This window comes from Ictidomys tridecemlineatus, chromosome 2 (assembly GCF_052094955.1).
Source record: "Ictidomys tridecemlineatus isolate mIctTri1 chromosome 2, mIctTri1.hap1, whole genome shotgun sequence".
Classification (NCBI taxonomy): domain Eukaryota; kingdom Metazoa; phylum Chordata; class Mammalia; order Rodentia; family Sciuridae; genus Ictidomys; species Ictidomys tridecemlineatus.
The window spans coordinates 60,056,362-60,074,572 of NC_135478.1; the positions used below are offsets into that span (position 1 = coordinate 60,056,362).

The 18,211-nt window shown below is 36.6% G+C and overlaps 1 protein-coding gene across 1 annotated transcript in view; it reads right to left on the reverse strand.

The window, feature by feature from the left end:
* Positions 1-18,211, reverse strand: part of LOC144368097 (ral GTPase-activating protein subunit alpha-2-like) — a 47,275-nt gene that overhangs the window by 24,823 nt on the left and 4,241 nt on the right. Inside the window, exons 3-7 of the mRNA XM_078026609.1 lie at positions 17,919-18,102; positions 12,440-13,196; positions 11,355-11,426; positions 3,877-4,000; positions 1,183-1,338 (exon numbers count right to left, since the gene is read on the reverse strand). Coding sequence (XP_077882735.1) covers positions 1,183-1,338; positions 3,877-4,000; positions 11,355-11,426; positions 12,440-13,196; positions 17,919-18,102 — 1,293 coding nt within the window. The remainder of the gene's footprint in view (positions 1-1,182; positions 1,339-3,876; positions 4,001-11,354; positions 11,427-12,439; positions 13,197-17,918; positions 18,103-18,211) is intronic.

An 18,211-nucleotide genomic window follows, 5' to 3' on the forward strand; every position in this document is an offset into this window, starting at 1 on the left:
TGTGATTGAGCCGTGACTTGAGTTTTGATAGCCCACATGCACTGCTTCATGTATACCAGGTACATAGTCCAGATGTCTATATTGTAAGTTTGTATTCAAAAATATATGAGAAATAAAATATAAAAGGTACAGTAGGACCTATCAGCTATTGCTCATCTGACTAATGGGGGAGGGGAAACAATCAGTTAAACCAATGGGCAAAGCCAAGGGCTGATGGTCATAGAGATCTTACCACATACCATGCTGAATTTTACAGAGCATCCTCTCATTCACTTTGCTCAACTACCCTGGGACATAGGCTCTGCTTTAAATCTTATTTAATAGATGAAAAACAGGCACAGGTGGATAAAATAACTCAACACATACTTGAGCTCAGGTCCACCTGTCTGCAGAGTCTGGCTCTAACCCCATCCTTAGACTCTCCATTTGTCAGTCTTAGCACCTAAGGTGCTATACTTAGTTCCTCGCATCAGAACAGATGAGTACAAATCACAGCTGTTCTGGGATGTTTCTCTCATCTGGAAACTTACAGGAGTGGCTTCCTTATCAGACTAAAGTATTTTTTCTATTAAGGTGCTCTTCACTCCTAACACAGGGTCACCTGAGGTGAACAGCCTGGTGGTTGGAAGGTAAAGGACCATGTTTCCCTGGGTGAGTTCACTTGGGGCACCAGGTTTCCTTTGAATTACTGGGAAAACTGACCATAGGGCCAAAGCTCAAGGAGAATGAAAGGTACCCAATAGCAAAAATGGATGGCTAGGCAGCAGCACATCTGTATTCCTCATTTTGGCAGATGCTACCAACTTACTCTCAGCAAGCCTGTGGTGGTGGCGGGCTTCTTTCCCAGAGTACCATTAATACTTTTGTCACAAAGGCCATTACACATTGCAATCTTTGAGGTAAACTATATTATTTTTTGTCAGGTGATATGAATATGAGAGAAGATCCCAAAATAGCAATATTTTAGACCCTTCCTTTTCCTAATCCTTAATATTGGGTCTTAAGTTTGTGCCAAAATGGATTATAGATTCACCACAAGTGTAGCCTGGGGAAGAGCAACACTGAAGTTGAGTCCCAAGGAAAGCAGTCTCAGAGCTTCAGGACCTGGTCTTTGTCCCGTCCTAAGAGGGTCTCCCCTATAAAACAGAGCAGCTAAGGATGGTCCCCAATGAGGGCCCTTACCTTTTTGGTAAGTGAATCATCTGAGTCTGATGGCATCCGAGTGGAAACATGGAAAATCACTTCCACAGTAGAGGTAGCATAATAAGGGGCCGTCTGACCAGTGCTGCCATTGCGCTGAAGGCCACCCATGAACCCACAGTGGGTGGAGAGATCCACCTAATAAAAATAATATAGAAAGAAAAGACTGAGGGTCAAAAATGAGTTGTGAATGTGAATTTTTAAAAAACAAATGATTTTCACTTCATATATTTTTGAATACAAATTTACAATATAAAACAAAATTAGCCAATGCTAAAATATTAAAGAAACAAAGAACATTAAAATTAAAATTGCTCCATATTCCTACTATCCAAAGAAAACTACTATCAAAGTTCTGGTATATATTTCTCTAACTTTCTGGTACCTATTTTTGGTATATATTTCTCTAAATTTTTCCATATAGGCATACAAATATACACAGGAGTCCCCACTTACCTTTGGGAGCTATGTCCCAAGACCCCTAGTGGATACCTAAAAGTACAAACAGTACCAAACCCTACAATACACTAGTATTTTCCCCTATATATCTTTGATAAAGTCTCATTTGTAAATTAGGCACAGTAGAGATTAACAATAACTAATAAACCAGAATAACCATAGCAATATATTATAACTAAAGGTATGTGCTTTTGGTGTCTCTTTCTCTTTTTCAAAATATTACACCTTCACCTTTTCACTTAAAGAAGCATTTTATGGCTTCTCTCTGGGATATCAGAATGCCAGCACCAAGAACCTTGCACTCTGGGGCCAATACACATACACACAAACACACACAGTTTCTCCACTGATGGATTTGTGGGGCTTTTTGTTTTTTCAAACCAGATGGAACACTCAAAGGAGTGTTTTTCTAAGATGTTGTATCAAGGGGTACAGATATTACTCAATTTAGTAGCTATCACTAAATTGTTTCTCCAAAGGGTTATCACAATTTATACCATTGCCAAAAGTTTATGAGTCATAATTCATTTTAAAGTTATGGTGTGAATGCTCACTTTGTACCTAAATCTAATTTTTTAACTTGTTGGGGGAAGAGGAAACCTCTGGGGGAAAGATATGGTTTTTTAGCTAGGAGGTATAGTCTTGTGTGTGGTTTTATAACACACCATCTTTTATCTTGTCTCATTTTTCTTTCAACACACAGCCCTTTCCCCTGTGTGGAGGGCCCCCGGGGCTCAGGGTCACCAATAATTCTTTCTTTATCATTCTTCTTTATCATTCTTTCAGTAATTTTTCTAAACACACACACAAGAAAGAAATAGAGAAATCTCTTCTGTGCCAAATAACAATCTACATACATTGTGGATTAATGTTTTGTTTTCTTAGTTGAGAATGTATGATTTAAAAACTATATTAATTAAACAACAAATATATTCTATGACAAATAAGAAGTAACCTTATCAGCAAGAACAACAAAGATTTATTGGAAGTGCAATAGCTCTTAGACTAAAACCTACTTGGCTCTTCAGAAAGCATATGATCCTAACCTTGATGTACTCTTGCCCTGACCCTAGTTCTATAGGAGTCCCCTTGCTAATGCTGAACTCTCAGAGATAAGCTGTGCTTATGTACCCAGAGTTTCTCCTTACCACAGATAACTAGGAAACCAAAACAAAAGGAAGAAAATTATTTTAGATATTTTGATTTCCATTTTATCTACCTTGAACTCTTCATATTCTGGGGAAATATTTTCCTTTAGACTTATGTTTCTAGGGGAGAGAGATATGTGTGTGTGTGTGTGTGTGTGTGTGTGTGTGTGAGAGAGAGAGAGAGAGAGAGAGAGAGAGAGAGAGAGAGAGAGAGAGAGAGAAGAGAGAGAGAGAGAGAGAGAGAGAGAGAGAGAGAGAGTTTTTTAGCTGGCTGCTGTAGTGCATGCCTGTAATCCTTGAGCAGGAGGATCACAAGTTTGAGAAAAGCAGCAGCAACTTAGTGAAGCTCTAAGCAACTTAGCAAGACTCCGTCTCAAAATTAAAAAATTAAAAAGGGCTGGGGATATAGCTCACTGGTAAATAAAGCATCCCTGCGTCCAATCCCCAGTGGCGCCCACCCCCCAATTTTTTAAGAAGAAAAATAAAAAAACCTACAAAATTTTCAGTTATCAATCATCTTGGGGAATTATGTTAGGGAAAAAAGTTGATGGGTAAGCCACCATAGCTATTATATTTTATTTTCATTTCAACTTTTGACTTCATCCAACTCTTCCTTCATCTTTTTACTTGCCAAGTTATTGATTTCTTCTCTAAAAGCTCCATTTCATGGCCCAAACCGTTGTTTCCTTGCCCATATTTGTTTTCTCTTACTATAAACCACCTATAACTGGGTGAGTCCCTCTGACTATTCTGTTCTGATACAAAGCAAATGAAAAAATACAAAGTGGAAAGTTAAGGGGAAACAAAAGTTCATGTATAAAGTACTAAAAGTTCATGTATAAAGCAACTAATAGAAGATGTCAAATTCAATGTTCTCTAGTTCCTGAACTAGAGAACACTTTTTATTCAAATAGAGGTACTGAAGCCAGATTTAAAGTTAGGTAGTCAGTATAGTTGGGCTATATTTGACTATAAAAACACATGCAAAACCATATGTAATTAATATCTAGCTTATATACATTCTTAAATATAGTTAGTCAATAAATACCTATTGAATGAAAGTAATTACCTCCCATCCAAGACCAGCCACAAAATCTTCATATGCTTGGCTTCCTCTTTCATTGGAGAGGATTGAACACTTGTCTTCTTGACCTTCGGCAATGTAAAACACTGCAATTTTGTGTGTCTCACGGCTGTTAAATTTTTAAATTAAAAGGAGTTAGACTTCTCTTGTGTAAAGTTTTATTTTGTTGCCCAAACCAGCATAACTCCCATTATTGAGCTCACATCTATTGAGAACTTCCTAGAGGTCAGTCACTAAGATAGCTTGACACATGATCTCATTTACTCTTTGCAACTAGGGATACTCTTTGCAAAAAGGGCTGGGGATATAGCTCACTGGTAAATAAAGCATCCATTTTATCTACCTTGAACTCTTCATATTCTGGAGAAATATTTTCCTTTAGACTTATGTTTCCAGGGGAGGTGTGTGTGTGTGTGTGTGTGTGTGTGTGTGTGTGTGTGTGTATTATCATATCACCTGCCTTGCAGAAGTAGTTGGAAGGAGACAAAGGAATTTAAATAAAAAGCATGCAGGGCAATGGGACTATGAACTAGATCAAGGCAGTCTCGTTCCTAGACTATACACTCAGACATTAAATATACTGAACCAAAGCATGTTAGAACATACCATTTGGTAAATTCTTTTCATTTTTGTTCAATAATATCATCTTTCAAAGCATTTCAAATAGATATCAATTATGAGTAGATATATGTGCAACCCACAGCATACCCACAGGTAGTCACTTTCTACACCTTGAGTCACTTTCTACACTTGGTAGGTCCTTGATTCTATAAGATATGCCAAGATATGACTTTAGGAGAAGGAGAAACTTCTTCCAAGCAGCACATACTTAGGTATTTTCTTTGTGAAAGAATGTACCACCCCTGTCTGCTGAATTCTGAGGGTATCTGGTAAGGGGAAGAGCTGTCCAAGGAAACCTTTTTGGTTACATAAATCCTTTATCATTTTGCTCCATGATAGATTTTGGAAAGTTTACTGTTAAAGCAAGAGAACATGATATGCATTTTGAAGAAACAATCCCTGCTTTTTCATCTTTTGTACGTGTAGCCTAGGATTTGAACATAGTAGGAGCTCAGCTAAATCTCTGCTAAACTGACCAGATAAATGATGGTATATTTGGATGTCTTTTTTTTTTTTTTTAAGAGAGAGTGAGAGAGGGGGGAGAGAGAGAGAGAGAGAGAGAGAGAGAGAGAGAGAGAGAGAGAGAGAGAGAGAGAGAGAATTTTTAATATTTATTTTTTTATTTTTTTTTAGTTCTCGGCAGACACAACATCTTTGTTGGTATGTGGTGCTGAGGATCGAACCCGGGACCCACGCATGCCAGGCGAGCGCGCTACCGCTTGAGCCACATCCCCAGCCCTGTCTTAATAACCACTTTCTATGAATACTGTGGAATAAAGTGCCAGAATAAGTCGACCACTGTCAAAGAATCTGGTGATAAAGAAGAGATGGAAACACTTTTTATTCAAACAGAGATACTGAAGCCAGATTTAAAGTTAGGTAGTTAGTGTAGTTAAGTAAATCAGGTCTAATATCCAGTGAAATCTAAAATGGAGGCCATGAGAATGAATTCGGAAAACTTGAGCAACTCTTGAAATGTTAATGAAGTCCAGGAAACAGCCCCCAACAGATTTGAAGATAGCCCATCCCAAAGAAATGTTAATGAACAGCAAACTTGAAGATGCTGCCACAGGAGTCCTTCCTGCCCAGATTACTTCTTTGGCCCACCTGTGTCCCACCCTGGGCCTTCCCACCTACATTCCATCAACTATAAAAAGGGGAAACAACCGCACTTCCACAGATTCCACCTCTTGGGTCCCCTTCAAGTCTTTTCTGCTGTCCTTTAATAAACATCTATTTTCCACTCTAAACTTGCCTCGGTGTGCTTTTGTGTGCTTTTCTGGCGTTATTCTTCAACATTGGGGAAGCAAGGACTCATCACCGGTCAACAGCGGTAACAGTACCATCCATGACTTTTACTATATTTTCTTTTCTTTTTTTAGTATTAGAATACCACTTCCAGAGCAGTTCTACCCTTCTCCTCACTTTTGCTAATAGTCTGAAAAATCTCATAAGAAAAACTATCAAGTGCCTAAACAATACAGAAATGTTTCTATTATCTAATTGTTTAATATCTCAAAAATCTAATCTGATTAAACATTCATATTGCTAGAATTGTGCTCCATTTTAAAATAAATTTTCTAATATTTCCTTCTGTATGGGTTATTTTTCCACTTCATAAGCATGAGTAATGAAGCTCAACTGAAAAGCTATATAAATAATTAGACATGGAGAGTTTTTTCTTTCTAGTCATTTAGATAACTATTCATTTTGTCCCATAGTTTTCATGTAATAAACATTTAGAGGAAAAATTAGAAAAACTAGAAAAGAAGGAAAAAAGACTTATAATTTGAACATATAAGCAAAGAATATAGCTATTACCATTTTAGAAGGCATTTCTGCACAAAAATATAAAATGTGAGAAACTACTACATTCTGTCTTTTTTTTTCAAGAGGTGATATTTATTTATTTATTTATTTATTTATTTATTTTTTAAGAGAGAGGAGGGAGATAGAGAGAATTTTTAATATTTATTTTTTAGTTCTCGGCGGACACAACATCTTTGTTGGTATGTGGTGCTGAGGATTGAACCGGGGCCCCACGCATGCCAGGCGAGCACGCTACCGCTTGAGCCACATCCCCCGCCCTACATTCTGTCTTGTAACTAATTTTTACACTTAAAATATTTATGGAAACTTTCAGGACTGGGGTTGTAGCTCAGTGGTAGCTCACTTGCCTTGTATGCCTGAGGCACTGGGTTCAGAATTGAGTACCACATTAAATTAAAAAAGATATTGTATCCATTTACAACTAAAAAAAAATTTAAAAAATACTTATGGACACTTAAAAAATTGTGGTAAGAGATATATAACAAAATTTACTGTTTTAAGTTATTTGTAAGTGTGCCAATTTTAGATCATAGGATTCTACAATAAAGTTATTCATGACTATACAACATTTACAACATTCTATTAATAAACCATAACACAAATCCTCATATATTTTTGTAGTTGTCAATGAACCTTTTTTTTTTTTTAATTTATTTATATGTGGTGCTGAGGATTGAGCCCAATCCCTCACATGTGCAAGGCAAGTGCTCTGCCACTGAGCTGCAGTCCCAGCCCCTAAGGTATTTATATTTTAAAAGATATTTCTGCATTATCTTTAATATGTTCTTGAAATTATTCTTTAATCTTGATGATAGTTTCACAAGATTTTTGTTATGTCCTTAAAATAAATTCATAGAAATAGAATTTCTTGGGGCCTATCCATTGTTAAAGCTTTTGATACATGCTGTCCTGCTGCTACCAGGAAAGCAAAAAATTGCATGAGCACGCCCTGTGGGGTGTGACTTATGATGGAAACAGGTAGCTACAAGAAGGGAGGATTTTTATGGTGGAGAGTGGTTGAGACTCTAGTACAGACCTTCTGCTCCCAAACAGGAAGCCTGTCCTCATGGAGTAAGGAGCCCCTGAAATAGCCATATTATTTGTTGCCCTGAGTGACAGGGGACACCAATAAAAAGCACCTAGAATATTACTGGCTTATCTCAGATGGCGATGATAATAGATATCTTAACCTTTGACCTAAAGGACTGTCTCAACAAAAGGATAAAAAAATACAGTTACTCAATTTATTTCTATAGCTCTCTCTATATATTTAAAAGTCTTTGACATTTAGTCTTTCACTGTTCTATAGACGCTACATACATAAAACAGCCTCAGGTTTATCTGAAATGTTTCTGCTTATTCTCCTTAAAGTCCAGGCTTTTTCCATTATAGCTGCTCCTGGGTCCTTGAGTCCTAATTAACTCAATGGTAGAGCACAGAGAACTAAGCTGGGATGAGGGTCTGACTGATGTGGGTGTGAGGAAAGGTGACCTTTAGTTGTAAACATTCATCAAATTTCACATCCTCCAAAATGTTAGCACCGCAGAGAGCCTGCTAGGATGCAGACACTGTGTCTGGCCTTATTAGAGCCAGGCTTTTGAAATGGTAATTACAACATCAACAGCACTTCATATCCATAAGCTGCACAACCAATGCATGAAGGAACAGGTAATTCAGGAACACACAAACATAAAACCAACAATTTCCCCTTCCTCATTAGAATGCATTTTTCTTTCTTATTAGGAAGAGACCAGAATAGCTATTTCCTTGTGCTGTCACGTTAAACAGCCAAACAAAGAAAAACATGATTTTAACATCCACCTCATCAGATGGTGGCAAGAAGACATTCGTAGTTAAAAAGAAGGCCCACTGTGATTTGTATGTATGTTTATCATACTATTAGATGTAACTATCTTTATTGTTAACTTCATAGTATTATAGACCACAGTAGCACGACAGATTCTCCCTTTCCTAAAAACATGTTAAGAAGAATCTAAGCCTTGAAAATAGAAATCATTAATATCAGAAATAGAAATTTCCTGAAAGTTGAGGGACAGAGTATGTTCTCGCCTACAACCTGACCAACTTAGAGGACAGTCTAGATTTCTTATAGCTACAGAATCTCAGAATTAGTTACAGTTTTTTAAAAAAGAACTTTGAAAATACACTTTACCTTAAAATAAGTTGATACACATTTAGATGTCAAGAAGACACTAAATCCAGGAGTTGGGGTTTTAAGTGAAGGTTAATCAAGGGGCAGAGAATTGCCAATCAGCTATCCAAAGCCATATTTTACTGCAACAGCACCCCAGGGAGCTAATTCAATTGTACCTCATGCAACTAAAGTGCATTAACACTCCACAAATTGGCCACAATTACAAGATACCAATGTATTCACTTAATACTAAGGAGCAGGGAGTAATTCAGCATATACTTATAAAGCTGAGATTGGGATACTTCAGTATTTAATATTTAAGTATTTAATACTGAAGCACAAGAGGAAGAAGGAAGTAAATCCCTGAGTCCTTCAGAAGAAACCCCTCAAGGAATTTCCAGAGAACTTGATCTGTGTTCCTCTAGAGAGAAAATAACAACAAGAAGCAGAAAAATGAATCCAATAAAGAGCTATCTGAAGAATAATGCTTCAGATTCTTCATCTCTAATGAGTTTTTAAAAATTCTTTTTTTTAAAAATTTTTTTTAGAGAGAGTGAGAGAGGAGAGAGAGAGAGAGAGAGAGAGAGAGAGAGAGAGAGAGAGAGAGAGAGAGAGAGAGAGAGAATTTTTTAATATTTATTTTTTAGTTCTCGGCGGACACAACATCTTTGTTGGTATGTAGTGCTGAGGATTGAACCCGGGCCGCACGCATGCCACACAAGCGCGCTACCGCTTGAGCCACATCCCCAGCCCTTAAAAATTCTTTAAGCTCAAAATTTTCACTATAGATTTTACTTAATAAATCAGGAAAGAAAGACATTTACAATGACAATGAGCTAATGCCTTCAGGCCTGAGTAAGGTTCCTTTCCCCAGGTACAACTATAAATGAATCATTTAATCCTATATATTTCTTTTCTTTTTAATTCTGTATATTCCATAATACTAAAATATTTATCACTCTCCAGAGAGTGTGGTAAAGCCACCTAGAAGAAAAGGCTCTCATATTGCCTCAGATCAGCTATCCTGGCATGTCTGAGACTCAGAAAACATACATGAAACAGTTCATTCCTCAATGTGTAGGTTATAAGAAGTCCTGAGTAATGAAGGCAATGTGGGAAGGTAGAATAATGGAGAAAAGAAAAAGAAAACCAATACCCTCTAATTCCCATACAGACTCGAATCTTAATTCTAGATGTTTCTGAAGGAGAGAAAGGACACATAGCTGAAGGAGAGAAAGGACACATAGCTATAAGTAAGCTTAATATGATTTGATCTTCTTGGTCCTCAGTGACATAAAAATGGACCTTTTAAAATTAATTCAATGAAAATACTTTAATTCAAGTATTTAAGAGAAAATTAAAACTGGAATTCACTACTTCTTACATTTATACCTAGTTTAAGAATTCAAGCAGGGCACAGTGGTGCATGCCTGTAATTCCAGCAGCTCAAGATGCTGAGGCAGGAGGATCACCAGCTTCAGCAAAAGCGAATGCTAAATAACTTAGTTAGACCCTGTCTCTAAATAAAATACAAAATAAGTCTGGGGATATGGCTCAGTGGTCAAGTGCCCCTGAATTTAATCCCTAATACCAAAAAAAAAAAAAAAAATTCAAACCACAAGAATCACAATTGTGAACCTAATAGGCCAATCATAGTGACATGAACCAAGAACATGTATGAAAATAAAATTTAATTACATGTCACTTTGAGTTCGAACAGAACTCTAAAATAAACTATAAAAATCATAAGAATGCCATCTAAACACAGGGTGGTGAAAATATTTGTTTAGCAGGTCATAACTCTTCCCTGTAAGTACCAGGCAAGAGAATCAAGTGCCTTAAAGTGGAAGCATCATAGAGAGTGAATGAATGATTAAGTGAATAAAATAAAAGCTTTGCTTTTTTTCCCAAATGCCAGGATAGAACCCATAATGATAGAGCCAGCCTTTGTCATTTATTTTCCTTCTTGCTTCTTAAGCATCCTTTGAAAACATTAAGCTCAAATATATTTACAAATCTATGAGTTAAGAAGGAGTAAGAAAAATGTAGGAAAATAAAATATAGTGGGAAGAGTTGAAAAACAAGCCTGGGGAAAACAACCTAAATTTGAGTGCTGATGAAACATTAAGATATTTCTAAAGGGGAATAAGCAAAGGGTTTTGTTGTTGTTGTTGTTATTTTTGAAGAGTTTTTTTTTTTTTAAACTAAACATTAAGGAATCTGTTTATTCAAGACTTACAAGTATCTGTCAAATGCTGAGGATTATATTCTTAACTTAGGTGGTTTTGGAAGCACATATTTCCCCAAATCAAAAACTGTTTATGATTATGAACTCCTTTCTAGAAATGATTTTGATATTGTACAGAAAAAAAGGTAGAGCTGAGAATGTAACCAGCTTTGAAAATGAGACATTAATAGAGAGTTATTAATTTCAACATGCTTGTTCTAACATTTCCAACGTTTTAAAGCCAAGACTACAGAATGCCAGTGCAGGTTGCAAAGCAAGGACTATGAAGTCAGTCTCATATGGTTTCAAATAATATGGTATAGGTGATTATGACTTGTTTAATCTAGGTAAATATCTACTTCCTTATCAGAAAAAGAGACAGTTGCAGAGAATAAATGAGAATGGATGTCCACTGACTGCCACATAGAAAGGTATTCAATCAAAAGCAGAGGTTAAGTGGGAGCCCCGACCTCTTCTTAGAGTAACAAATGTGAGTTATTGGTAAAGGGTATAAATATCAAAGGTTTGACAGGGGCAAATGTCAGCAGATTCCAGGTTATAGAACTACCCATGGGTTCTAAGCACATACACAGGTGAACTGGAAAAGGAGTCTGATATACTTTCACATACCACTGGCGAGAGTCCAGGTTTTTCAATTCTCTCAATAATTTTGAATTTTTCTTCAAAAGATGAAAATTCTTCCTATAAAGAGAAAAACGATGGAAGAAAAAAATCATGTGATCAATGGTCAATTTTGCTGCATTTGAGTTAGTTAACAAATCTATCTATCATCCATTCATCTTCTTCCTCATTTCACTAAATATCTGTGATAGAATCAAGTCCATTTGCCTTCATATGTGCAAGGCATAAAAATCCCACTGCATCCCATTACTGTCCAGTGACACTGAATGACTCTGATAAACTGAGTGTGGCCTTGTTCTGTATTTTCAGTCAGCTCTGCTACAAATTTCTGCACAACACTTCTTTCTTTTTTTTTTTTTAAAGAGAGAGTGAGAGAGGAGAGAGAGAGAGAGAGAGAGAGAGAGAGAGAGAGAGAGAGAGAGAGAGAGAATTTTTAATATTTAGTTTTCAGTTCTCGGCGGACACAACATCTTTGTTGGTATGTGGTGCTGAGGATCGAACTTGTGTCGCACGCATACCAGGCGAGTGCGCTACCGCTTGAGCCACATCCCCAGCCCAACACTTATTTCTTTAAAAACTGAACTCCACTATTGGGATCCAGTCAAATCTATCCTCTTCCATGAGGTCTTCTCCACTGTCCCATACTTCCCACTGGACTAAATCATTCCTCTTGAACTCCTGGGCCACTCTATGCTTTATCAAAGTTTCATCACACCCACCTCCCTCATCAGATCTAAGGCGTATTTGCCATTTACATCTTCATTAAAGTAGAAATGATAATGGCCAGAGAAGTAAGTAAATAAAACATATACACAAAGGAAATACTTCAAACTCTAAAACATTCAGTAGGCATTTAGAATTCAATGTGTGCATTAGTACAGCATAATTAGTTCCATTTCTGGCTTTAAGTTAGCAGCCAAAATAACTTTTAATTATTATCATTATCAAAATAATGTTGAAATAGTGAAAAAAAAATCTCCATTTTTATTTTCTTCTTCCCTGACCCTAAATTGATTAAAAAAAAAGAAAAATCATTTGAAAAAGATAATTTAAGGACTAGCATGTATTGTTACCTTCTATCCCAAGAATTCATTCCCAAATCATCGAGTAACAACCTGCAGAAATAAAAAGGCCCTCGGGGCTCCACTGGCGAGGGTTGCCCTTGGCTGGTAACTTTCATTGAAGAATCAGAGTTACACCTCTGAACATATTCGTCTTCCTGTGCACTCTGGCGCAAAATGACCTCAATGATTTCCTTTTCTTGCTCACGGTTCATGCCATATGGGGGTGGGGAGGGCTCATTTAGATTTAGCTGTGATGGTAAAAGGCATTCGGGACTAGTGTGGCCAATGTTTTCAAGTAGTTTGTCAAGGACATCATCTCCTTCTTCGATTTGGGAATGATCTTTCTGAGGTCCAAATGTGTGATGATGGTGGCCCGAAATTAGAAATAAGGGATTTCTTCCATTGGGTGCTAAGCATCCCTCCAGAGGTCCATATAAAACTTTTCCATCCCAAGAGTACTTCCCTGATATATCCCTCACAATAACTCTCACATCTGAGAGGGCACCCCCAGGTCCTTCTGCAGGTGTCTGAAGGTAGGAAATGAGGGTACTGTCATTAAATACAAACAGCTGCAGGTTGGGGCTCCTGAACACCTCAGAAGACAGCTCAGTGCCTTCCACGTGGGCATTGTCGTGGTTCTCACTGACAAGGCTATGCAGCACAGCTGGGCCTCCGCTCAGAGGGTAGTGACCCAGGTGGTTCACCAGGTGGGCCATCACCATTCGGGCAGTCAGAGGGATCAGTTCCACACTTCTTCGCCTTTTCTCTGTGAACAGCCAAGAATGAACAGACAGTGAAGATTAGAACTGAATGCCACCAGGTTTCGGTGTTTGTTGGTTTAGTCTAGGACTTTGCTTCAACTTTTAAATTTAATTTTATTTATTGTTTTTTGGTATGGGCATTGAACCCAGAGTCTTGGGCATACCAGGCACTGATATGATACTGAGTCATATCCCCAGCCCTCAACTATTTATTTTAAACAATTCTATTTTAATTTAAAAGCATAATTCAAATGGACTACTAAAAAACCAGTTTACAGGAGAAACTCATTCTGAAAGGGATGTTAAAAATTCTGTAGGCATAGAACTAGAAAAAGCAAAATGTCCTTTTCCTTAAAGAGTTGTCACTTTTGGGGGTATAGTTCAGTAGTTGAACACTTGCCTAGCATACCTGAGGCCCATGGTTTGATTCTCAACACCACAATAACAAAACAAAACCCAAGGAGCTCATAGTTCAAAGAGCTCTGTAAGGACAAAATTCACAGTCAGGGGCAGCTAGGGGCTGGAGAGTAGCTTAGGGAGGTACCTTGCTTCCCTTGATGGGGTAGATGTAGACCTGGTAAGGAAATTAATCAAATTTGTGACTGATAAAATATATTCAAAGCAGTTGGCTTAATAATTATTGTGACAATTTATGTTTAGTTGTTAGGGCATTTTAAATATTTAAGAGAATCTGACATACTAATGAATCCTGGAGAAACTTAGAAGACTTTAACTAAATTTTTAGTTGATGATTAAATGCTCAAAAGCAACTGATTTATAAATTTTTTAATACTTACAAAGTATACAAAGATTTTGACAACAATAGTGTAAGGGGGTCTTGTAAAATAAAGCATAAGGAGGAAGAATCAGATAAACTAAATCTACATGAATTGAAATGATGATTTAAACTTAAAAGTAATTATGGAAATTTCAATCTGTCAAATTTATGAAAGCATTATGCTTTAATCTAAGAACAAGTGAAAATGAAACCACTAATTTTAACAGAAAAAAAAATCTAGATATTTAAATAAACTAAGGTTTATAACTTGAGCTTGAAGTTTTAGAAAATATGAAAAAACAAATATTAATCAAACCTAAGTAAATGTAAATATTTTTAATGCTGCATACCCTCCCCCTTAGAAATTAAAAATCTAATTGACTTATTTATGATACATCAGTTTTATGATGTATGAAACGTAACGGAGGTAAAAAAATCAAATCCCCAAATTTAAGAAATTCTGGGTAACGACTGAGGAGAATAAGATCATCTTGAGTTTTCTTGTTTTTTTTTTTAAATAATGAATAAGAAATATGTACTCAATAATGGAAAATAAATTTTCATATCAAAACACTCATTTTTTTAGAAGCAATGGAAGTCATCTACATTTCTCTCTGAAACTAAACTCTCTCTCCCAAACCCCGGGAGAAGTGAATATGATTTCCACACAACTAAGAAATTTAAGGCCCAGATTTAACACTCAAGCTAAGAAATGTTAATGCCCCAAAGAGCAAACATAAAGCTAGCCAAGAGTTGGTGAGTTCATAATGCAGATTACTTCATACATATTTGCATGGCAGAAAGGGCATAAAACTCTCACCAATAAAGGTCTAATTTGATAAAGGCCCAAGGTAGAAAATAACAATTAGAAAGTCACCTTTCTTCTACCTTTACATACATAGGTTATGCTTTCAATTTAAGGTAAATATAAATGTGTATTCTATGAATGTATTTGAATTCTGTAATGGAAAATTAACCTGGAGTCACACTGATCAGGTTATAAACCATGACACAATGACACATCCAATAAAAATCTAAAATAGCTCTGATACTGAAAACTGAAGAAAGGGAATATTTTATGAAATAGCAATGACTAACTGCACTGCCTGTGGGTTCTTTGAAAAACAAAGAAAAAAGTTGGACAGTTAATGAAAAAACAAGTTCATGACTTTCACAAACTATTAAAAAATAGAGTTCAAATATCTTCATTTTATTTTCCTAAACTTTGGATGAAATATAAGAGTAGTATTTTAGGTTATCCTTTAAATTTCATTTTTTGAAACCCCTCCAATCCCTTCTCTTTTAAGTAATTAGGTATAAGTGACGAGGAATCTGAGCAAACAAGTCTACTATTGATAGCTTTACCATGTCTCCTTGTATCTTTCTTTTAAAGTAGTAAATATACCTAGTATTAGATAATAGTCTAAGAAAGAATCATAAAAAATAACAGATAAAAATATAATATTGCTTATCAGAGACATTATCTAATTCGAATAGTTTTGTAATGAATGACAAATTGTGACAATGAGTGAAATAAATAAGCACATTTTATTTAACCTAAAATCTATTACCTTTATTTATCCTCTTTACTCTTAACAAGATGTACTCACTTAGCAAGAGTGCTTGTGCATGCCAATATTGTTTTTAAGCATCTTGTTTTTTACTTAGTTAAATTGCTAGTAAATTTTAAAAATTCTTTTGTCATAGAAGTTTGAGCAATTAGTTTTAGTACTATAGAACTATGTTGGGAACAGGTGCATAAGATTCTGAAGTCTTCTGGAGAATGATATTCAAGTCAAGGAGTGTTGTGCATAGAAAGGAAAATGGTATCAAAATCAGAGTGTATTTTTAGGTTTTTCCTTTTTCACTAACCTATTAATCTTTTGCTATTTTCAAGAAACAAGTCATATTGAGTAGTGAACCTGTTTTAGAGACAGCCATGTGGGATAAATGTCAATAACTTTAGGAAAAAGTAACTTAATTTCTTGTAAGACAGGATTGCAAAAGAGGAAACACAAAAGAAATGGATCAAGAGTTATTCTGATTACTTAATATAAATATGGTTTGAATTTATAATTGTGGGGAAAATTTCAAGAAGATATTACAGTTAACAGACAGTGGAATTCCAGGAAAAGACAATTAAATGATTAAGAAAATGGAAGGTGAGTACAGTGGCACACACCAGTAAATTCCAGCAGCTCAGGAGGATTTCAAGTTGAAAGCCAGTCTCAGCAACTTAGTGAGGCCCTAAGCAACTTTGCAAGACCTTGTCTCTAAATAAAACATAAACAGGGCTAGGGATGTGACTTAGTGGTAAAAGGCCCTGGGTTCAATCCCTAGTACAGAAAAAAAAAAAAAAAAAAAGATGGATAACAGAAGTTTACCACAACCAGAACAACTCAAAACAAGAGTCTTTAGCCTATGGCAAAAATCTCAGTAAAAAATTTATTTCAGGAAAATGATCATTAAATCTTAGACTCGAATCCCACCTCCATTATTTCTGACTTGTACAGTCTTGAGAAAATCCCTTAACTTTCATTTGCTTGTCTATCAAATGAAGTTAAAATCAGAACTGTCAGATTTCAAGGCCATGCTCTTTTTTATCCTCATCTCACCTTTCCCTTTATCTTCACCTGACTCATACTTCAGACTCCATGGTCCTACAATCATATCCCTGTACCATAGGCCCTCAAGTACCTCAAGTATGGCCTACAGCACTCCATCTCTCACCAGCCCCACAAGAGAGATCTGTCTCAAGTCTCTGAGTGATCTCTCTGGCTAGACCAACCACTCTGCCCAAAGTGTTCTGGCAAAACCCATGGCCAAACACCACTGGGAAATAAATCAGCTCCTTTTTTTAAAGCTCTTACCTTCTCCAAGAGTTTCTGAGGCATCTGCACTGCTGACTTTCCTCAGTGACACCTGCACTGCTGACTTTCCTCAGTGACACCTGCTTTCTTCCCATGACTTCCTAGACATGTTTCTTTCTTGGTCCTTCCATGGATGATCTAGTACTCCACACCCACATTTTTTAACTTTTAATTTTGTAACAACTAATGATCCATATGATTATAAGAAATAATACAGAGAGATCTCAAATAGTCTTCATCTCAGTGGCAACATCTTACATAATCACAGCATAATACCACAATCAGGAAACTGACACTGATATTAATCCACTCATATTATTCAATGTTTGCCAGTTTTACATACACCCATTTGTATGTTTGATTCTATGTAATTTGATCACTCATACAGATGCCACAATTACCTCAACAATCAACTCTCAACAATCCAAATTCTAGAGCTGGGTGCTTATCATTTGGGATGGGGGATGGTTAAGGAGGAAAGTCCTGACAATCCTCATAGACTCTAAAGTAGACTTTGCTACAAGCAGAGACATCCTCAAACAGGGATAAGTAAATTCCCATCTCCTTCCATGAGGGTCTCCTACTCTAGAAGAGTCTATAAGCTCTTTTCGAAGCCTGCCCATCGTGCCAAGGTTAGCTTAGGTCCCTCTCAATGGGAAGCTCCCATGGTGCCACTAGTCCAAAATTGAAATGATTCTTTCTGGATTTTTCTTGTCTCTCCAATCAGATGCAAAACTCTTTGAGGACACAAAATGAAACTTTTTTGAGGATTCCATGGGTCTGAGACATATGGATCTTTAATAACATAAAGCTGTTTGAATAACTAAGAAGGGGAAGGAGCAGAGAGAAAAAAACAAATAAACAACAACAGCAACAACAACCCCCCCTCCAAACAGCAAAAAAACCCCAGAGAAACAAAAAGGGAAAGCAGAATTTGCCATACATAGAGGACTCTAAAAACTAGGATTTTAACTTCAACAACCAGGTTAAAAATAGTAATAATAACACAGCAAGCACTGGACAAAAGGCTTCAATCTTTCCTTCTCTTATTCACAAGATATATTTGGAACGATACTTACCTTCTTCAACAGTCAGCAGGTTCCCCAGTTCTGCTGATGAATGATACTGAACTGGCTCAGAGCTCTTCACGTTTGCCAGTGGCAGAAAGGGGTCATAATCCGTGGATGACAAGTCAGCCAGAGTCAGTGTATAGTGACTTTGTTGGGTATATGTGCTTGAGCCACAAACACAGCAGTGCAGAACCTGTGGAAAACAGATGGAATGGCACCAGGGTGTGGATGACATCATCTCCTGTCCCCTGATACTCATGATGTCCAATCACCATGGCTCTTAAGAGCTAAGACACCTGTTT